Source organism: Budorcas taxicolor, chromosome 7 (assembly GCF_023091745.1).
Source record: "Budorcas taxicolor isolate Tak-1 chromosome 7, Takin1.1, whole genome shotgun sequence".
Classification (NCBI taxonomy): domain Eukaryota; kingdom Metazoa; phylum Chordata; class Mammalia; order Artiodactyla; family Bovidae; genus Budorcas; species Budorcas taxicolor.
In genome coordinates this window covers 30,630,461-30,653,924 of record NC_068916.1, presented here as the reverse complement: position 1 = coordinate 30,653,924, position 23,464 = coordinate 30,630,461, and the positions used below count along the sequence as shown (strand labels likewise).

Sequence of the window (23,464 nt, the reverse complement as noted above, 5' to 3'; positions counted from 1 at the left end):
GCCGAGCCGGGGCGCAGACACGGCGGCTCCGCCAGGCCCATTAATAACCCGGAGGGCGCTGCGATCCGACAGCATGGTCGCCGCAGGCCTGCTTCCCGCGGCTGCCGGGCCTGTTCCTGCCGGGTTTCAGTCGAGGGATACCAGGCGTTCTCCGCCGGCCGCCCCAGAGGGTGTAGTGTGTGTGTGAGGCTGCGGGTGTTGGTGGGGGGGGGCGGTGGACTGGGAGAGGGGTGGTCCCCTCATGCGCTGGCTGCTCTGAAGGCTTCACTAAAGCTCTCACTTAGTTTGTAATGTAAAAAAAAAAATCGCATTTAGCCTCGGTATTAACCGTCTGGGAGGGATTTGGGGCCCTCTCCAAGGAAACTTTATCTTCATCATTAAAGACCCATTATTTTGATCATTATATTTGCTGTTCGTTTTTTCTCGGGGGTGGGGGGCTTCGGGGAAGAGCTTGCACGCAAGCACAGGGCACCCCAAACCCTCCAGAACATCCCCCTGTCTCCCACCGGCTCCAGTAGAGCCGGGACCACCGCAGCGCTCGAGAGACTCTAGCGCCAGGGCGCCCTCTGTGGCTGGGGTGTGGGACTGCGGCTCCACCGGGCCACGGCCGGCTCCGCCCCTCTCACGGACCTTCTCACGGGGAGCAGAGCGCGTATCGAGGACCCGGGGGTGGCGGGGAGGGTCGCCCGCCTGCTCTGATGATTTTGAAAATCTCTTCGTAAAGGAAGGAAAACCAAACATAGCCAAGATTCCACCAAGGTAGAATCTCTCCGAGGTTCCAGATGGGTCGAGAGATGGGTCCCAGATGGGTCCCTCCTGGTACAACGATAAAGACACCTCGAAACACCACGCAGAGCGAGAACAGGGGAGAGGGTGAGAAGGAGAGTAGGGAGGGAAGCCAGGCAGAGGCCGGGAGAAGCCGCCAGCTGTCCCGTCGGTTCCTTGGAGACGACGACGCCATCCGCAGGCTGGAGGACGGCTCCGGAGGCTTGTGGAGGGCGCGCGGGGTCTCGACCCGGTACCAGACAGATTTGGGCACGGTGAATTCCAAGGGAGAGCGTCGAGTCCACCTCTCCCTCGCAGGCGCCTCGGCGCCCTCGCAGCGTCACCTCCCTCGCAGGTGGCTCACCCGGGCGGGGAGGCTTGTTGTCTCGGGGTTTACCAGGGGTTAACCCTCTCCCTTTCCTCCCCTCCCTCTCGCGTGTCTCCGGCAGGTTGCGACATGTGCGCGGACAACCGCAACGGCGAGTGCCCCATGCACGGGCCGCTGCACTCGCTGCGCCGGCTCGTGGGCACCAGCAGCGCCGCGGCCGCCGCGCCCCCGCCGGAGCTGCCCGAGTGGCTGCGGGACCTGCCCAGGGAGGTGTGCCTGTGCACCAGCACCGTGCCCGGCCTGGCCTACGGCATCTGCGCGGCACAGAGGATCCAGCAGGGCACCTGGATCGGGCCCTTCCAGGGCGTGCTCCTGCCCCCGGAGAAGGTGCAGGCCGGGGCCGTGAGGAACACGCAGCATCTCTGGGAGGTAAGTCGCCTGGCCACCCAGGACCTGGCCACCCGGCGGAATCTAGGCCCATATAGAGCCTCCTTTGTTCCCCAGAGGGCAGTGGAGACAAGATTTCTCTGGTCATGCAAATATCTGGTATTTGCAGCACCTGCAGAAAAAGAGGTGCCCATAGCAGCCCAGCCAGGAAGCAGCCCAGGCTTACAGGTTTCTGAAGATGGAATCACCTTAACAAGCTTCCAGTCCAGCTGCGATAGCTTTGACCCTTTGGTCTCCCTTGATCTTGAGAAAAAGAGAAAACACCTGAGGAAATAAAACAGAGGCGATTGGGCATCGGGATGTGAGCTAGGTGAATTTTGTGTCCTATTTTTAAGCTCTTCCAACATGTTTTGGTGTTTGTCCACTGGGCAAGAAGGAACATAAGCATAAACAGGAGGAAGGAGAGTCAGGCTTCTTTTCTCCAATGCAGACAATTCGGTAAATATGGAATGTGAGAGACTGTAACACATTCCACAACTTTCAAAGTGCCCAAAGTAAAGCAAGACTATATTGTGAATCAGAAATCACAAATTCTGCTTCTTCTCTGGCAAAGTACAATTGTTCAGATAGAAAATCATACTGTACGAAAACTCTGAAGTGGTTTGGTGTAACCCAATTGATAGTACTTCAACAATCTTACCTGATGCTGTTACTTAATCAACAATGTATTTGAAAAATATTAACCTGAGAGTTGTCTCAGAGCTTCATGGTTGATTACCAAGGTCCATTCTGAAAGAGACAAGACTCTTAAATATAGGTCCTCCCCCTACCAGTTTTGGATACTCCTACCCTGGAGAGTTGTTTGTGAAGATAAGGTCTTACCCTTAAGCGATATGTAAATCTGACCGAGACCAGAGAATATAATGGAATGGGATTAGCCAGAAAATAAACATTTTTAAACAGCCAAGTTGGCATGGACCTTAGGGGTCCATTAATGGGTCATTTCTGCAACAGCTTGCACCCCACACTTGGCTCAGTATCCTCCAAGATGACCGTTTTCATTGCATGCTGCCCTGTAGTCACTAAATGAACTTCATGGGATTCAACAGTCTGCTCAGATTTTTGCTGAGTACCTTCTCTGGCCAGCACTATGACTTGGTCTCCAGAACACTTATATGACTGTTGGCAATGGGCTACTATGGCTTGTGTCTTCAAAGCCACCTTTGATGGAGGAGGAGCTAAATCGATGAGCTCATAGAGAAACAGCCCAAGATGACTTCATGGTGGCTGTTGGGCTATGTACCATACAGTTACCCACTGGTGCACTGTGCCCAGGCTCCCAGGTTCCAATTCACACCTAAACAGTTATTGGAAAACAGTTACATTTTCAGTCTTTCAGATTAGGATTCTTGAATGAGGGGAACATAGAGATATATTTATGTTACCAAATAGTGCTTTATTTAAAAACAATTTTATATAAGGGAAATAGGGCAGGAGAAAATGGTTGCTACATTGAGGCATGTTAGACATTAGCATTTTGGGGTAGGAAAAACTGAGAAGTGGGAAATAAAGCATCTGATTCTGAAATGTTTCCTAGTTGGTTTTTGTTTCTGACTAGTTAGTTGTAACCTCCAGTGTGGTTTAAAGTTTGTAAAACAGTTCCAGGCACTTTTCATGTTCCAGTGGTATTATTAGCAACTCTGTACCATACAGCTGAAGGTCTGCCAGTACTTTTCTGAGGAAATTGAAAAGCAATTGTTTAGTGTACAGATTTATTCTATCTGAAAGTGTTAAAACTGAGCAATATTATATTGCCCTCTGATGCCTTGAGGTCAGTGCCTATTTTTAGAGTGCCAGGGACAAAGCCACAATCATGAAAAAATCCCATAGTTTATTGTCGTTGTTGGTTTTCGTTTTCCTCAAAGGCTTTAAATGATTGGGATGTTGGCAGGAAACCACTGTATAGGTAGAATGTGATGATTTTTATCAATAATGAAAACTATGGATTCTTTTTTCTGTACCTTTACTTGTACTTGATGAAGTTAAAATTCTGTTGCAGTAAGGAGACCAGGGAATTTCATTTGTTGTTGCTGGTGATGCTTTGGTAGATAGAGTGAGTTTTATCTGTTGCTTGAGGTATGACTTGAGTGTGTTGGGGACTGGTGCATAGACTTGGTTCTGTGTTTAAAAATAATACTTGTTGGGTTTATGCTTGAATGGCCTACTTCTAAAAAGGACATAATCTGTTTATCATCTGTAAGAATAGTTATAATGACATGCCTTTAGAGGATTGAAGAAATATTAAAACTGTGACCATGTAAAATGTATCAGGCTTCTGGGAGATCATACAAAATGTGACTGACTGAGGTCAGGTAACTTAGTGCCAGTGTCCATTTGTAAGATGAAATACTTTAACAGGTTTCAGATGTTTACTAGTAATTACTTTTTAAAATATGAAGTATAAGTTTATTTTTAAGCATTATGATTTATTTTATGAAATGTGACTATTTGGATTAAGTTACATTTATAACAAAATTCTAAATGTTGAATTGTTCCTTAGACTTTAGTCTTTCCTTTCAAATCTAAATTTTATTATGAAAAAAATTTTAATTACTATATTTTTTATATTAGAAAGAATCAGTAATTGGAATACACTGTAGGTCTATAGGAAACTCTTGGCAATAATCGTTTAATGACTCATGTAGTAATTATCCATTTTGAAAACATACTTTTAAAGATATCTTCTAGAATACAGATCGACATAAAGCAGATCTTGAAAAAATTAAAAGAATTGAATCATGACTATTGCATTGTAAATGTTAACTGGAATCATTTCTCTTTCTCACATTTTTTCGTCACTTGCTGATGAAGAAATGTCTTTATATTTAGAGTTCAATACTCAGGACCTGATGGATCTTGCTAAGGTTACTTATCTTTATTTCAGTACAATAAATGGATTGCTAATCTTTTCCCATCACTGTTTCCAAGTAGATGATGGATTTTCGTTTCAGTTTACAGTTCATTGTTTTTAGTGTGGTTATACTTTCTTATACACGTGAAGGCTTATTACAGAAACAGATTCACCTTAGTTACTCCTTTTGTTTAATTTTTTAAAGCTCTATTTTTTTTTGTAGAAAAATGACTTTTTTTTAATATTTAAAGTATATCAGCTATGAAGAGCTTGATTGGTTTGTAAGTGTGATGTCATCTTTTAGTTAATATTTTCTTTTTGTATAATCCTGGTTCATAAAAATACAATTTTATGAAAGTTAAGTATCATACCATACCTTCATTATGTTTTGACTCTTTGGGGTACCATGGGAAATTCTAAGAATTTTTCTTTTTTAGCAATAATCCGAGGTAAAATTTTTTTGTGTGCCTTAAAGAGGTTAACAAGCTCAAAGTCAAATTTATCATTTTGGGGGGCCAATTTCTTTTAGAATCAGAATTTTAATGTATTTTACAAAAATAGTAAATTTAGATCTCTTAAAATAGAAATATAACTGGATAGATTAAATAATCACTTGCCTTGCTTGTATACATTTATTCCAGCAAGACTTGGATGCATGATATATTTCTAGCTCTTTGGCCATAATGGGAAAAATCTTTCTAAATGTTTTGCAAAGAAAACATAGTCTTTCTCAGCGACTAGGTCTTATTGATGAGAGTGAGATAATTTTGTCCTAATGTGTTTTCTAATAAAGAAGTGAAAAGGCACATTTGATTCCAACATTTATGAAAACATTATCTCCATTATTAATGTGCCCCTTTTCCCTTGAGATAAATTAATCTAGTCTGCACATGGTTTCCCCTTTCTGCTTAACATCAGACTTTAATATGACTGGACCTGAGGAATGTATACAGTGTATACTTCAGATTCTACTGGAAGAAAATACGGAAGTTTAAAATAAAGTTACAGTTTAAGATAGGTTAGAATTACTCAGGCCTTTCAGCTCAAAGTCTGATCTGACAAGAAGTTTTAACAACATTGACAAAATAAATTGCACTTATTTTCACCCTAGAAAAGTTACTCTGTTACTTGAAATAATGTAGTAACTTGTTAGGATTACAGTCAAGGTATTAGAAATTACACTAACTTGAGTACTTTCCAATACTTTGGAGTTAATTTTATAGAATTTCTCTTTACCTAGGTTAATTTGAGTGTCTCGTTTTCATTTTTACTATGTAGAGACTTTCATTATTTTTCTTCAGAAAATCAAGGGGGATAATATACAGTGGTCCTTTTTGTGGTTTGATTTTGTGCCATAATATTTTAGATTTAATAAGAGGTTTACTTTGAAGCAAATAGTCTATTTTTCATCATTACTATTTAGCGTAGGTCAAAAGATGTTAATGAAAACCAATATTAAAAATATATTGCACGCTACTAAATGTTTATATTTCAAAGCCATCACAGGTAATTGGTACTAGAAGGAAATGAATTGATCTCATTTTTAAATGTATTATGTATGTTTTCATAAGTGACCGAGTTCCATATGTAGTACTGTACACATTTGTATATATTTAGATAGTAAAAAAGTCACTTGAAAAGAGTAATTTTAAATTGAATAAAAGTAATTTAAAAATTCAGTTAAAATTATTTAAAATTTTTCCAGTAATTGTACTGTAACTGTATATTCCATATTTTGCTCTATAGACCTGGGTTCATTTTGGCCTGATTCACCAAAGTACCAGGGGACAGGATTATATAGCTATCACAGCTGTATTGAAGTAAAAGTTATGTTTCTCAGCAATTTATCATTTAATATAGCAGACTGTCGTTTCAGTTTTGAGCGTATTGACTTCATGAAATCCAAATATTCTCCTTCAAAACAAATCATAGTAATGTTACTATTATGTTTTTAATTATGCAGAGGAACAGCTGGTATATCTCGTTGACTTTGCCTCATTTGATTTGAAGATGTCTTTTATAGTGGTGCCCATTTGATCGAGTGTGAGCATTTTGTAGTTTTACATAAACTGTAAAACCATCTGCTGCCTCTTGGAATGGTTTCCAGCATTGTGTTAAAAATAAAAACTTAGTACTTAAAGCTGGCTTTGAAAAGGTCATTTAAAGTCCCGATACTCTTGGTTTATGTACCAAATGCCACCCTTGGTTTTCTAAGTCCAAAAATGACTCTGTTAAAAAAAAATTATAATAGCCATTTGGAAATTCTCATGTCAGTGAAGTTTAATCCAAATATACATGCGACTCTACAGTGTTTTATTTTTTTAGTTGCAAATGCTTTATAAAGAATAACGTATTCTATATCTGAAGGACTGTCTTTCTGATCAGTCAGTTCAGTTTATCTATTGTTTATAGATTCCTTCTTTTGATAGCATTTTGTCCGCATGAAGAAAATAATTCCTAAGTTTTTTGTGGCCCATTCCATATTTTCTTACATTGTATGATTTTTTTTCCACACTGGGAAAAACAGAGAATGGAGATTAAAATAGAGAATGGAAATTAAAATCAGAATTGTGGAGGTTACTGGACAAATGAAACCTGCTCTCCCCAGTCACTCTATGGCAGCAAGTGATTTGATTAAAATGTGGTTTAGGTAACACTGCATCAGAGAAATCTGCAGGGGAGCCTTTTAATTTTATGTGTCAATTAAGGCAGTTTTACTTATTCAAGGAAATCTATTGTGCTGCCCAGAAACCATTTATAGTTGTTGTAATGTTGTGAGTTTTAAAAAATTTTGGTTGAATATGAAAATCTTATCTTTTACTCAGCTGAGAGATCATGTCCACAGTATCAAAATTCTCTTTTCTCAGAGGGTAGATGTGATACTTTGGTGTTTGGCCATTCTAAAAAAAATGCAGTGCATGAAACCACTATGAGACCGCCTTGCTCCCCCTTCTTTCTTTCTTTTTTAGACTCATATATACTCCCAGATTTCGTGAGTTCAGACATTCCTTGTGTATTTACACAAGAAATACAGACTCTGGTATAACTACTTAGCATAAAAGCCAGAGCAGCATATACTTTTCCTTGTAAGCGTTTGCCACCTCACTCAGATAAGTTACAGAATTCCATTATCCAAATTGTTACACATGTGTGACAGAGGTTGACCTTTCGTCATGTCAATCCTTTTTGTGTAGGCCCCAGGCTCCAGCCTAATGGCTCAAACCCTGATTTACTCACTGTAATAAGGGCAGGAGGTCGAGCAATTGTCAGGCTGCCTGTTCGTACTCTTCTTGGAGCCTGGTTGAAGGCTGTTAACACAAAGCTTTTCAAAGTGGATTTACAACCAGCGCCACTGACAGAGGCCAATCAGTGCACCATAAATGTCAGGTTAGTGAGGTTGAGCAGTAAGTAAAGTACCGACAGCACACCATTGGCTGGAATCAATTGGCCAAGGTTTAACTGAGAAGAGCCATCTCCTTGTGGTGGTCTTCGGGAAAGAGCGAAATGTGCAGCCAGGGTTTCCAGGTAGGATCTGTAGGTTTACCTGTAAGGGTTGGAATGTCATCCATTTGCGGCAGAGCATCCAGCATCCTGGTGTTGATATGCTTCACAATCTGGGAGTTCAGAGTGGTGGAGCCTACTGACTCTGAGTTGGGTGGTTAAAAAAAAAAAGCCCCAGCATTAGAAAGGAGAGAGAGAAAAAAACTGTTAAAATATGGGGCTGTCAGAATTGGGAGACACATCCAGTGCGTTACAATTCAGTGAAAGGTAGTTTGTTCAGATTGCAAACTGTACCAGGGAATTTCCACCAAGGCACAGACATAAATAAGCCCACTCTTCCTGGGGCTCAGCAGGGTGAGACTTTCATGGAAGTCACTAATGAGTGATTATGGGTTGAGGGTCTGAATATCCATGAGATGTGGTTTCTCTACCAGACGAATGTTTTTATCATTTTGTGTAATGACAGCCTGGACAACAATTCATTGAGCTCAGAAGGCATCAGCATTAAAATGGAGGAATCCATTAAAATGCTGTATGCAAGGATTTATAAATTAGGCAATTTCCTTGATTATTGCAATCATTTACAAAATTGATTGTTCCAGTGTGGTATAGACAGATTTCAGCACTGATCATTGACAATAAGCACATTCTCTGATATCTGTAGCTACTGGTCACTAAACCAGGTCACTATTCCTCACCCCTCTGCTGTTCTTGGTCTCAAGGTCAGGCAGACTGATTTCAAAGAAGTTATAATTATGAAGTTTCACTTGTCTTCAGAGGAGACTCACCTAAGCTGTGAGAGTAGGTAAGTCCAGGTTGCTCTAAAGGTTGTTACATTGTTTTTATATTTTAATTCTAAGTTGGGGGGAAGATATGGATAATCCTGATATGCTTCAGATCAGCAGGACAGTTTTGAGATGTTGCCAACTTAAATGGAAATAATTTTTGCAAATTGCAGCTGTAAATATTTGTTTGATTGAAGATCTAAAAGTCAATAATGTGTTTTATGTGTTGGTCCGTAGAGTTCTAATTATCCAATAGATATATTGTAGAGTCACTGGATTTTAGGTCAGTTAATTCTGGAAGGCATAATAAAGACATTGTTACAAGTGTGAAACACTTAAAATGCTGCAGATTTTCCTATATATGAACACACACAAGTTCACTTGGTGCTTAATCACTAACCACAAACCACAGAGTTGTCTTTATTCCTGAAATATCAGAGATGGGCATGCCAAATGTGTCTGCAGAGCTCTGTTCAATGAAAGCTAGCCGTGCAGTTTATGCTTAGTACAAAATAACTTTAGCCATTTGTTTTCAATCATTTTGTTTTTAATCATAATTTTCCCCTTTTGGAACTCTAGCACAAACTGGGGTTTGTAAAAGAATAACACTTTATAAAATTGTTTAACACTGTGGGGAAGGCAAAAAATTGTTCAGTTTGTCCTGATTTGAATATATTATAATTTGATCTCGAGATAGTTCCTTGTTTTAAAGTGAAGATGTTACGTTGTGGGAAGGCCTGTGGCTTGGGGACACTTTGCACTTACTTGGCTACTGTCACTTAATACTGTAAATAAGAAGTTCATTTTCACTTTTAATTAGTTGTAAAATTCACTGCTTAAAAATTCAGTACAAAAGGCAGTGTTTTCAGTACTGTGTCTTGATATGATCTCTTCATTTTTATTTAAATATTTCTCTACACAGTATTCTGGTTTCTGTTAAGAATTAGAGGCCGTGTCACTAGATCTGTCTTAGGAGATCTTAGAATGAGGCACTCAGTTTTATAGATGTTTTTGCTTGTCCCTTTGTACATTTATTTAATAAACCAACACCTCACGCACATGTTTGTCAAATAATGATATGGGATTAAGCCCATTTTATTAAAATGAACAGTATTTTTCCCTCTCTGTGATCGTTTTAAATTAAAGCTGCCTCAGATAATGAAGTGTCGTCTATAGAAACATTCAGTGTAATCTAATTCACTAGAAAGTTCTTAAGTGCTTTTTAATTGGAATCAAATTAAATGTAATCAAGTCATGTTTTCAGTATCTTGTAAAGCACTGGGGCCTTAAGTGTTGTTAGCACACTTGGGAATATTAATGTTTAGTGCAAAAGCAGCAGTACTAAATTCTGAGATATCCTTGCAAATTCCAAAATGGTAGATAACCCATAACTAAATTATATGTTAGAGTGTAATGTTTTTAGAACCTTTTGTGTTTATCCCAAACTAATATTGAATGTCATTTTTGATGTGCAAAATGCATAAATAGTTCCTGGGGCAGAGAATCCTGAAAAGTATTGGTCTATTGAGGAAAGCAGTCAATTTCAATTTATTAAGATTAATTGCAATTTAAAATTTGGCCTGGTTAATCTACAAAGAAAGTTTAATTATAAACTTTAAAATAGTAGAAATGAGCTTTTCTATTAAAAATAATTCTTACCATAAGAAATTTAAACTATATAAAAGTATAAACCAAAGGTAGCCATTAATGATGATTTTTATAATAGCCTTTTGAGAGATAACTATGTAATGTGACATACATTTGTTTGTATATGCATTGTATATACATTGAATCACAGTTTGAGTAAAGATACTTGTGTTATTTCCTTAATACCACAAAACACATTTTTAAAGCAGCAACTAATGGCACTATTTTCATGGAAGTTCCTGCAGATGTTTAAATTTGGCTCACCCATGAATAGACTTCGTGTCTAGTTCCATCCTCTGACCTTTGTATCTTTCCTGGTGGGAAATTTCAATCTGTAGACCCCACTGATACTATAGACGCATTTCTACTGGTATATTCATATGTTTGATAGCCCATCTTAATAAGACCAGAGCTTTTCTGGGATCTAAAGGAAGATTTTAATGGTCCTCAGGGAAGAAGGAAGAAAATTTGTTTCTTTTACTAGATCAAGGTGTTAACAAAAAAGAATCAGATCTCTTTGAAATGCTTTTCTAAGTAAGAATACTCTATTTATGTAGCAGTACATGAGACTTCAGGGAACATACTTAATTTCTTTATATCTCTTATTTCTCCATATGGAAAAAAGAGCCGTATTTGTCTACTATACAAATTAGAGGGGCAATATTTGTGATGTTTGTGTAATAAAGGAGATCTTTCTCTTTTCAGTTAGGGTTTTAACAATACTTTTTAAGACTAGTGGACTCTGCATAGAGTTATAAAGAATCTCGTTATTTGTTAAACCAAAAGATTGTACATGGTAGACCATGATACATAGCTTGGATTTAATTACTATAAAATCAGGCTTAAAAAAATATTTAAATACAAATTTATTTGGCACTGCTCTCAGGTAACAAAGGATTATGTATTAAAGGGATACCATACAGTGTGGAGGACTTCCCTGGTGATGCAGTGGTAAAGAATCTGCTTGCCAGTGCAGGAGACACAAGAGCCGTGGTTTTGATCCTTGGGTGGGGAAGATCCCCTGGAGAAGGAAATGACAACCCACTCCAGTGGCAACCCACTCCCACTTCTTGCCTGGAGAATTGCATGGACAGAGGAGCCTGGCGGGCTGCAGTCCGCGTGGTTGCACAGAGTTGGATGCGACTGAGCATGTGTGATATACTTCTCACAACTGAGAATTGACTCCCAATGTGGAAGAGGACAGACTTCAGTAAAATCACAAAGGGCCCTAAACCTGAAGGTCTTTTGACTCTGATCAGGAGCAAGTTGTTAGGTAGGTGTGCCCCCACATACTGAATTCTGAATAGAAAAACATCTCCATGCCCAGCGTATTGTGATTTGTCAATAAATATTAAATAGCAACAAGTCAGCATAATGGCACCTTTGCCACTGTCCATAAAAATGTGTGTGTAGCTGCGTGTGTACCAGTGAATACTGACATAATAGTGCATCACTCAACTCCTGAATATGTGTCAGTGTTAACCATAAAATGTATGTAAAGCAAGAATTCCAAGTGACAGAGCAAGTTTTAATGAAAAAAGTAGGCGTAAATACTGAAACATGTCATAGAGAACAAAAATTAATCTGAGATTTGTATTTTTTCTAATATATGTTTGCTGAATACTAACCAGGTCTCTTATGGTATCTGGAGTTTTCCCTCTGGCAATCCAATGAAGGTGATAGTCAAACTATTTGACAAGCACCAGCTTAGACCTTGCCCATAAACCTGAATGCCTGTGGTTGTATCTATGCTCCATGGGCTGATATCAGCTCCAAAGCTACGCTAGCTAGCAGAGCTTTAGCAAAACCACTGAACAGATAATCCATCATGGGTGTAAAGTTTCAGTTTTGCAAGATGAAAAAGTTCTGGAAATTGATTGTATGACATTGTGGATATTCTTCACACTACTAAACTATGGTAACTTTTATAACATGTGCATTTTACCATAATAAGAAAGGAAAAATAACTCTATTTTCAGTGATTTTTCTTCTAGCTCACTGATTATTAAACTCTAACATCCATAACAATCTCCAGGTACAGGGAGCTCAGCAAAATTCAGTCTGGGGACCTGCTCCCCAAAGATTCTGATTCAGTCCTGTAGAAGGACTTAGGAATCTATTTTCTGAACCAGTGTCTCATGTGGTGCTGGGACTACACCTGAAGAAATGAAATGCCAGGCTCTACCTTCCTCTGCCTTACTCCTTGGTTGTCTCCTTCCCTTTCTGCTTCCTACTTTGTCTTGGCTGCTCTTGAGCAAATCCAGTATCTCTTCTGCTTCCCTTCCATACCTGGTCTCATCTGTTCCTATGTGAGTTCTAGTCTTACACTTGCTTTCATTTCTGCTACACCTTGGCTAATCTATGGGCATTTCCAATCTTCTCCCTTACCACCCACCCTCAAAACAGATAGATAAGTAGATAGATTTTAAAAAAAAAAAGATATAAATCGTACAGAGCTACTAACAGCCCTGGTAGCTCAGCTGGTAAAGAATCTGCCCGCAGTGCAGGAGACCCTGTTTCGATCCCTGGTTTGGGAAGATCCTCTGGAGAAGGGAACTCTACCTAGTCCAGTGTTCTGGCCTGGAGAATTATGGACTGTATAGTCGATGGGGTCGCAAAGAGTCAGACATGACTGAGCGACTTCCGCTTCACTTCAACAGACAGGGAAATGGACTTCCCTGATTTTCATCTTTTCTGTCTTTCTGAAGTCCAGCTGACCAGGTATAAGGAAGCAGCCAAAAAGGAGAAGGCTCTCCACAGCATGTCGACTGCAGTGTGTAATTAGCACCTTAGCAATCAGGGTGTGCTTCAGGAGGAGGTGGCCTGCTGAAAGGTGTTCAGTAGGTTCACAGGTCCTGAGTTCCAGCTCTCACTGGGTGTGAGCTCTGTGACTGCAAGCAGATACCTTCCCTCCCTTGGCTCTTACCAGTGCTACATCCGATGGCACTGTCCTTTCTGTTTCTCCTGCCAGCCCCTTCTGTGCATCCCAAGATCATAGAGAGAGGCCATATGCTTGCATGATATTTGCAGTTTGCAGCCAACTTTATCTGCAAATGTGCTGGTTGTTTTCAGTCTTCCTCCTCAGGTTCGCATTTTTGCTGGTTGAGGGAGCATGCAGCCTGTATTCTGATCAGAGCTTACCTGATCCTGTTGTTTCAGTTGGTGCCACTTCCCACACTCATCTCTCTTGGATTGTCTATCCTCACTTGGCTGTGGGAAGTTTCCATTTAGATATCCAGACATTGTTTCAAATTGAGTTCACTAATCATCCTCACCTCTGCTGCTGCTAAGGCGCTTCAGTCGTGTCTGACTCTGTGTGACCCCATAGATGGCAGCCCGCCAGGCTCCCCTGTCCCTGGGATTCTCCAGGCAAGAACACTGGAGTAGGTTGCCATTTCCTTTTCCAATGCATGAAAGTAAAAAGTGAAAGTGAAGTCGGTCAGTCATGTCCGACTCTTAGTGACCCCATGGACTGCAGCCCACCAGGCTCCTCCATCCATGGATTTTTCAGGTAAGAGTACTGGAGTGGGGTGTCATTGCCTTCTCCACACCTCACATCTCTTCAAATAAGCATCTCCTTATTCCTAACTTATAGTGCTCTGGTTGTCCTTTTTGACCTATGAGCCCAACATTTTGGAGTTACTATAATGGTGCTTTTAAGTTTTTTTTTTTTTTTGATGTGGACTATTTTTAAAATCTTTATTGACTTTTTTTTTTTTTACAATATTGCTTCTGTTTCTATGTTTTATTTTCTTGACTGTGAGGCATGTGAGATGTTATCTCCCCTACCAGGGATTGAACCTTCACCCCCTGCCTTTGAAGGGCAAGTCTTGACCACTGGACCGCCAGGGAAGTCCCTGTAATAGCTTTTTAAAATATTTTTATTCCTGGCAACTAACAGAGTATCTGGCACATAAAAGGCACTTAATAAACACTGTTGATCTCTTTCTATTTTTTAGAGCTGGAGGTTTTATATGAGCAAACTGGAGGATCACTCAAGTAAAAGTTAATGGTGCATACAAATTATTTTGTAAAAAAAAAAATCAGTCTAAATATGAATCCTAAATTGTATCCTAGCTTCTGGCCAGAAATATCCATTACTGAAAGCCAAATATCCTCTGTTGCTAATAACAAATAAAAGAAGATTTCTTTTTATTCTTGAACTTTGTGACTCATTTGACAGGACTAAAATGTCTAAACAAATCTTATCTGTGACACTTTTATAAACAAGGTATTAAAAATTGCAGTGGGACATCTTAGACACAAGCTACAGTTGGTGCTAAGATCTACTTTTAGAGTCTACTTCTGTAAAAAGTAAGGTGGTAATGATCTGACACTGGAAACACTGTTGATCTGACCACAGTAGTAAGAGCTAATACATTTAAGCTGAGACTGTGTGAGGCGTTCTGCTAGGAGCTTTATAGGAACTATCTTAATTAACCCTCAGAATCAGCCAATAACGTAAAGACTATTACAGTATTTTTCAGATGAAGCAGCTTTTCAGATGCAGGAGAAGTAACTGGCCCAAGGTTTAGGTAGTCAAGGTAGGGTTTCCAGAGGGTGTGGGCTGCCGAGTTTTTGTGGCACCCCACTCCAGTACTCTTGCCTGGAAAATCCCATGGATGGAGGAGCCTGGTGGGCTGCAGTCCATGGGGTCGCTAAGAGTTGGACATGACTGACCGACTTCACTTTCACTTTTCACTTTTATGCATTGGAGAAGGAAATGGCAACCCACTCCAGTGTTCTTGCCTGGAGAATCCCAGGGACGGGGGAGCCTGGTGGGCTGCCGTCTATGGGGTCACACAGAGTCGGACATGACTGAAGCAACTTAGCAGCAACAGCAGCAGCAGCAGTAGTAGTCTGTAGCTGTGTCTCCTGCCCCCTCCCACTCTTAGACCTGAACTCCCATCCTATCACATAGGGCTCCAGTCTCTACCCCAGACTTTGCCTCTGGATCTGGCTGGGAGCACTCCCTCCCTGGTGGTCACTGCTTTGGTTTGTCAAATGCAGCCCAGCTATCTTCCCAGAGACCCCATAGCTCAGACCCTTGGCATACTTAGTCCACCTTGTGTTCCAGGACACAATGTGAATGGATTTCACATTCATCATCCCCAGAAAATTTAACCTCCCCAGCCTTCAGAGAAGTGCATTTATGGAGAAACTGCTGTGCATGAGTTGTGCATGGCACAGATATCATGAGTAATTCCAGTTGAGAACAGTGTCCAAAAAGTGCTGTTTGAAAGAAGTTCCTGCTGGGAAGACCAGGGAAAGGAGGAGGAATTTGACCCTGGGACATAGATAGTTAACACTCAAGAGTTAGAGGTCGGGAGAAAGGATGCTCCAAGGGGAGCATCAGCCAGCCCCAATAGTACTTGCAAGCCCAGCTTTCCTCCCTCTGTCTGCTTCTTCTTTTTAAGTGGACTGCTTCCTATTCTGTGTCCTTGTGTTGCTGATTTCCACTGCTGTGATTTTGCCTAAGCTGTTATTTCACCCAGAAGGCTTTTGCTTCTTATTCTGGTCAACCTGTACCTTTTACTTTTTTCCAGTTGTATCGTCATTTGGTGTGAATCCCACATCTGCACCACCGTTTCCACGTTCTTTTTCCTCAGTCCTCTCCTTGACAGTTAAAGCTTTACTCTTTGCCTGATATTGCCTGCAGCCTCAGTTTGGTAAGCTCGCACTTGGGACATACTTGGACTAAACCATTGCTTGTTGTTCATCTGTGATTCAGCTTTGACTGGGTGTCCTGTATTTTTATTTGTGAACGTTCAGTTCAGTTGTCACTCAGTCATGTCTGACTCTTTGCAACCCCGTAGACTGCAGCATGCCAGGCTTCCCTGTCCATCACCAACTCCTGGAGATTACTCAACTCATGTCCATCGAGTCAGTGATGTCATCCAACCATCTCATCCTCTGTCATCCTGCCTTCAATCTTTGCCAGCATCAGGGTCTTTTCCAATGAGTCAGTTCTTCACATCAGGTGGCCAAAATATTGGAGTTTCAGTTTCAGCATCAACCCTTCCAATGAATATTCAGGAATGATTTCCTTTAGGATGGACTGGTTGGATCTCCTTGCAGTCCAAGGGACTCTCAAGAGTCTTCTCCAACACCACAGTTCAAAAGCATTAATTCTTTGGCAGTCAGCTTTTTTTGGCACCCAACTCTCACATCCATACCTGACTACTGGAAAAACCATAGCTTTGATTAGATGGACCTTGATTGGCAAAGTAATGTTTCTGTTTTTTATTATGCTGTCTAGGTTGGTCACAGCTTTTCTTCCAAGGAACAAGTGTCTTTTAATTTCATGGCTGCAATCACCATCTGCAGTGATTTTGGAGCCCAAGAAAATAAAGTCTCTCACTGTTTCCATTGTTTCCCCATCTATTTCCCATGAAGTGATGGGACCAGATGCCATGATCTTAGTTTTCTGAATGTTGACTTTTAAGCCAACTTTTTCATTCTCCTCTTTCACTTTCATCAAGAGGCTCTTTCATTCTTCGTTTTCTGCTATAAGGGTGGTGTCATCTGCATATCTGAGGTTATTGATATTTGTCCTGGCAATCTTGATTCCAGCTTGTGCTTCATCCAGCCCAGCATTTCTCATGATGTCCTCTGCATATAAGTTAAATAAGCAGGGTGACAATATACAGCCTTGATATACTCCTTTCCTGATTTGGAACCAGTCTGTTGTTCCATGTCCAGTTCTAACTGTTGCTTCTTGACCTGCATACAGATTTCCCAGGAGGCAGGTCAAGTGGTCTAGTATGCCTATCTCTTTCAGAATTTTCCACAGTTTATTGTGATCCACACAGTCAAAGGCTTTGGCATAGTCAATAAAGCAGAAGTAGATGTTTTTCTGGAACTCTCTTGCTTTTTTTAAATTTGTGAAATGTGGGATCCTATTAAGATGACAATTGCGGAGACATCTGATGGAAAAAGGAATGAATTGCGGGGGTGGGGGGCCAGTGTGCCAGTAACACAGTGAGTTCAGAGGAGTGTGGTGGAGAGAAGGTCAGAGGTACCTGGGTTCAGGTAAATGAGACCATGGGAGAGACTTTGTGTTTAATCCTGAGTGAGGAGTAGCGCAGGTTGCTGTGTTTTAAAAGAATCACTCTGGGTACTGTGTGGAGAACAGTCTGTGTGGGATAAGGGTGTACGCTGGCAGGAGAAACTCAGAGGACAGGATTTGGCTGGAGAAATAAATTAGGAGTTGTGAGCATATGGCTGTTTAAATCCGTAGGACCACTTGAGTTCAGCTGGGCAGTGTGGGAAGGCAGAGCTCTGCCTAGAGGAGGGCTGTGACGTCTCTAGCTCTAGAAACCTCTGTGGACTGGATCTGCAGGTTGGCTGTGGATGAGGAACCAAGTAGTTGGGCACAACTGGATGCATCGCCTTGTGCCTTCCTGTGCCGTTAATGACTGTCCTTACTCTGCCTCTGTGACTGAGTGCCAGTGAGACAGTAATATAGTGACTTAGAATGATGCTGCTGCTCTTAAATGTATTGGAGTCTGAACCAGGAGGCCACTATATAATACGTCCTAAATGCAGTCTCTACCCGGATCCTTCCTCAAGGAGATGCTTAACCTGACTCACCTATGCATTCTGTGGAAAATGTCATGTATGTCCTCTCCTCATCGGGAGGCATCCCCATTCTCTCTTGTAATTTTAACCACGTGGTTTAGTTGCTAGGTCATGTCCGACTCTTTTGAGACCCCATGGACTGTAGCTCTCCAGGCTCTTCTGTCCATGGGATTTCCCAAGCAAGAATCGTGGAGTGGGTTGCCATTTCCTTCTCCACGGGATCTTCCCGACCCAGGGATATAACCTACATCTCCTCCATTGCAGGTGGGTTCTTTACCAACTGAGCCACCAGGGGAGCCCAATTTTAACTTTGCTTCCTGTGAAATCTTTATTTTTTTGTGATTATAAGGGCTAAACATTTATGAAAAGTAATTTGGAAAAGTGCAGAAAAATATTTTTAAAAGGAAAGAAAAATGAGCTGAAATTAATTTGGTGTCATTTTTTCTTATTGCAGTTAGTTTTTTCTTTTATTATACAGAAGAAAGCATGCTGTTTGCCTTTTATCATCAAATCAATGAGCATTTTCCCCATATTGAAAATTCTTTGAGTACATAGCCAGTAATGTTGATTGGTTACATACTCTTTAATATGGTTGTATCCAGTTGTTGAACTTTCCCTTTCCCCTTCACACTCTCCTTTTCTCCTTCCCTCCCTTCCTTCTACCTTCTCTTTTTACTTTGAAAATATTACTAATCATTTGATATCCCGAGTGTGTTGGATCATGTTTGCCAAAATACCTGCAGGAAAAACACACACAGAGAGAAAAATTCCCTTTGTATACTCACAAAAATAATATTAAGAACAATAGGAAACGTTTGTCCTGCAGTTTCTAGTTTATAGGAGGTTTAGCCACCCCACCGGCTCACTGATTTTGTTGCTGCTGCCTCACGGAGGAGGCAGAGAGCTCTCTGTCCTGCCCGATGGGAGTGAGGTGGGGAGGCTGGGGCCTGCGGGCTGTCTGCTCTGCTCCTCAGAAGGCCGGGCTGGTGGGGCTGGCTCTTTTGACCCTAATGCTCCAGGGGAGCTTTCCATCTGTCCAAATGTTAGCTTGGAACTAGACGCCTCCACACAGTGATGAAATCCTTAACAAATGTAGTGAGAACACCGAACATAAGGGCTTCATTTTTTTTTTCAAATTGCTTGCATTTACAGTTAATTCAATTTGAATTATAAGTCACCTCCATGCGAATGACTCATGCACTCGTAATTATGAGCTTTGTTTTTGAAAATGTACAAAACAGAGAGAAGTTGGTTTGCGTGGTCTGCCTTGCCAAGGTAGGATGGAACCAGTTTCCAACTGAGAAAAGGGCTTCGCATCTTTGTACATCTTGTATTCCAGGCCAAGAGTTCTACAGGAAAACAGAAATATCTTTTAAAAGCACACTTGGATCACTGTCCACACTGGCTCTTGGAAGGAATCAATATGCAAATTAAACTTAACTGTGTAGCAAAGTGAAAAAATTTTTTTTCTATTTCAGGACATTTCACTTCAGGCCAGTTGAAACCCTTTTTCCAAGTTCTGACCTCTGGGATCCACAGAGGCAAATAGGTTAGGCCTTGTAGGTTATGATGAAAGCGAAGAAATGGTTTCAGAAGTGAATCACTTTCATTCTGTTTAAAGGACTGGAGAGAAACAGTAAGGATATATTCAGAAAACAACCATATAAATAGATAATTGCTGAAATATTTGGATAATTTTGAGAATAAATGCAGGCTAACATTTTTGGACAGTTACATCAGCTTTTCATAATAACCCTGTCTCCTGGCCAATAATTTCCTTGTTCTCCCTAATTTACTTCACTTTTCTGTAGCTGACAAATTTCTTGTTCCGTACCTCAAATAAACCGACTTTTCCAGCCACCAAGTTCTGTTTGGAGACTCTTGTGTAAGTTACCTCCTGTTTTTATGCACAAGCTGGTTCCCACCACTCTGCCAGGGTGCTCCTGAGCTCTGAACTGGCTTTGGGCTCTCTGACGACTTTCCCCGTGGGGCATCCGAGGATGCCTGATATCCCAACAGTTCGGTTAATTTTGGACCCAGGTCCAGAGTAATTCTAGAGTTATGCAACTTTTAACAGTCTTAAGGTTTCTAATAAGGGGTGTGGGTCCTGGGAGAGGGCAGCAAACACACCCAGCAGTCTCTGATAGGGGGCTGATGGCTGAGTGGTCACAGCCAAGGTTGGACTGCCCTAGAAGGCATGGGTCATTTAAGGTACCGTGGGTTTTTGACTTTTTTTTTCCTGGCCGAGGGAGAGGAACATCAGTGACTTCTACTTCTGAAAACTATTTAGTAGCCTGGCATGATGGAACTGTTCACGCTCTTAACTGGATCACAGCAAGTTTGTGTCTGGAAAGTGTGAAATGGGTGTTTTACAAATACATTCTAAAGGACTAGATAACCAGCAGGAAATGAGGTGGTTTCTGTTTGGTGTCTCATCATGTCTCCTGTTTGGCTAGAGTCACCAATGGATTTTTCTTAGATTTACCCTGCTGGCATAAGATATCTAATGGTGGAAGTTCTATTTAAATCTTGCCGAAGTTTCCAGAGCAGAGAGCTTCTCTCAAAGCAGCTGAAGAGAGTGTCATGTAGGAATGAGTGTGAAGTCCAAGCAGCATTTGCTTTGCACGCATGATGATTAACCTGCTGAGAACTGCAGTGGGAGTTGTGGAGGTGCGGCAAGTGTTAACAGAAGGAAACTTGGAAGAGTTCGAAGTGTGACAGAGGAGAGCCACTTAGTCAGTTAGTCTATATATTTGATAGGCACCTGCCATGTACCAGGTACTCACTGTTCAGGGTTGTTGGAGGGTAGCGTTGTCTTAGGAAGACATAGTCTGTGCCTACGAAGTCATCAAATAACCTAGAAAGATACCTAAATGAAGCAACGCACAGTGAGTATAGCAGACTGAACTGAGTGTGAAAATCCAGAGTGCTAACTCAAGAGGTGAATGACGGGCAGCTGGGGAGGAGAGTCATCTAAAGTCTCTGAAGCTGAAGCTGCTGTCAAGGCTTTCAGGGATAGGTGTAAGTGGAATAGTAACCGAGAGGAGAGATGGCATTTCAGGTAGGGAGAAAAAGGGGTGCAAAAGGCTTGAGGAGGAATAAGCTACTTAAAAAATTTTTTCTTCTATTGCAGTATAGTTGATTAACAATGTTGTGTTAATTTCTGTTGTACAGCAAAGTGGTTCAGTTATACATATATATTATTTTTCCACTGTGGTTTATCACAAGGTATTAAATTTAGTCCCCTGTGCTATACAGTAGGATCTTGCTGTTTATCCATCCCATATATAATTGCCTGTGATAATTCCAAACTCCCACGATTCCCTCCTCCACCAGTCCCCTGGCAACCAGAAGTCTGTTCTCTGTGTCTGTGAGCCTGTGCAAGTTGCTTTTGTCAGAAAGGATCCCGTGGTCTGTTGGTGTCTCTCAGTGCTAGTAAGAAACAAAGCTGAACAAAGCTAGTAAGAAACAAAAAGGCATATCAGTGGGATCCTTGAAAATGGGTTGGAGAGTTGAGATTGAGATGCAAATAGGAAACTCTAGCATTATCTTTAGAAGGTTCACTTGAGGAGGGCCAGTTGCAGATGAAGTGGATATGAGTTGGACTCCGCAGATAGTATTTTGACTTCTATGACTATAGGTGATGGAAGTTTCATCAGCTTTTGAGATCTTGCCTTCAGTCAGACTGATAAAGATTTTAAGAAAGCTAGGCACATCCCTGAATCCCAGAGAATTTCAAAGACTAAAGCACAGTTCATCATACACACGAGCTGTGGGTCAAGGTGCATAGCTCTCTCAGGGCAGTTGAATGTTGTAGTATCTTAAATTTGGTATTTAACTCCAAGTAACATTGAATTAGATGGACAAAGGAGTAGTTCAGTTCAGTCGCTCAGTCATATCCGACTCTCGGCAGCCCTGTGGACTGTAGCACACCAGGCTTCCCTGTCCATCCCTGCTCAAACTCATGTCCATAGAGTCAGTGATGCCGTCCAACCATCTCATCCTCTGTCGTCCCCTTCTCCTCCTCCTCCAAGAGTGGGCAGTAAATAGAAGGATGCTTGAAAGGGGATTAGGAGCTTCTCTAAAACAGCAATTTTCCGTGTTAGAACCTTTTGTCCCCCCTTGCTGATAGTGTTCATGGTTGGGCCGCACACAGCTGGGGTGTGTTCTTCTGTTGAAACAAGGAGATGTAGCTTATGCTTTGTAACAAATGAATGCATCTTGTTAGACTCAGAATCTAATTATTTCTACCTTTATGAAGTTCTTCAACAGACAGCACTGAGCTGTACAAATAGAAACAACAACAACAACAACAACAACAACTAGAAACCCAGCTGTTTAGGAACACTGGGTTGAAAGAGGGAGGGGCTATTCACATGACACTTGAAAAAAAAAAATCTGTGTGATGTTTTAAGTGACTGATGTGTAGCAGGGAGCAGTAACTGTTACTCCTTTCTACTTACCAAGAAACAAAAAGGAGAAAGAAACTAACCTAAACCATCCTCCAAACTAGTAAGAGTACTAAGGAATGCAGTTTTTAAAAATTAATTAATTTTAATTGGAGGATAATTACTTTACAATATTGTGATGCTTTTTGCCATACATTGACATGAATCAGCCAGGGATACACATGTTTTCCCCCCAGCAAGATTAGGGTAGGGAAAAGCAAGATGAGAGATTTTTAAAAATGAAGGGATGAGAATGAAATTGGTGATAAAGAATGAGTCGGAAAAAAAAGGACCTGGGCAACAAGATGATAGTCTGTGAGAAATAAAGAAGGAATCGAGAGAGGGGGAAGGAAGCCCGGAACACCCTGCCGTGCACTTTCCAGGCTGGGCCAGGCTTACAGGCTTGTCACCTTCAGGGCCTCGACCAGCAGCTTCTGCTCTAATGCCGAGCCCTGCCCCCTCTTGGAATTAGAGGAATGCATCTGTTTGTGGCTGGAGATTAGAGTTCTGAGTGGGCGACTACCAAGGAAAGCTGTCTTTTTGGGTGGCCTCACAAGACATGCTTCAGACCCGAAGCTGATACTTCTAAACTTCCTTCCCTGATGATCTATAATTTTCTGTTTTTTAAGACCACGTTGTTGGCGATGTCAGGGAGACCCCTCTCAGATGATCCATCCATTTAAGACTAGCAGTAATATCTCTTATCTGAAAATTAAGCAGCAGAAAGGAATTCAAGGGGGCAAGCTAAACAAAGACATTTTAAATTAAAATACGTCTCAGCTTCTACAACGAAGTTAAGTCAGGTCTGTTTTATTCCAGAGCTTTAAACAAGGTGGAAAGATTGTTTTAATTCATATTTTAACATTTTTTTAATCTGAAAATATTAAGTTAAAAATTATTTTTACAGGTTTTTCCCTCATCACGTCTTCTACAATGCCCGACACACCTTAGCTATCTTGTGAAGAGTCATTGCTCAGTTTTTAGTATCTTTCATTTTATTCAAGGCAGTTTTTTTTTTTGTTCTCAGTTTACCTTGTTCCAAAAAGATCTAAAATGACTCAGAGAGTCTACGTTTAGAGACAAATATATTAGGGAGATGAAGATGGAAAAT

At 41.1% G+C, this 23,464-nt stretch overlaps 1 protein-coding gene across 1 annotated transcript in view; it reads left to right on the top strand.

The window, feature by feature from the left end:
* Nucleotides 1-23,464, top strand: part of PRDM6 (PR/SET domain 6) — a 109,374-nt gene that overhangs the window by 8,404 nt on the left and 77,506 nt on the right. The window contains exon 2 of the mRNA XM_052644221.1: nucleotides 1,215-1,522. Within this exon, the coding sequence (XP_052500181.1) occupies nucleotides 1,215-1,522 (308 nt within the window). The remainder of the gene's footprint in view (nucleotides 1-1,214; nucleotides 1,523-23,464) is intronic.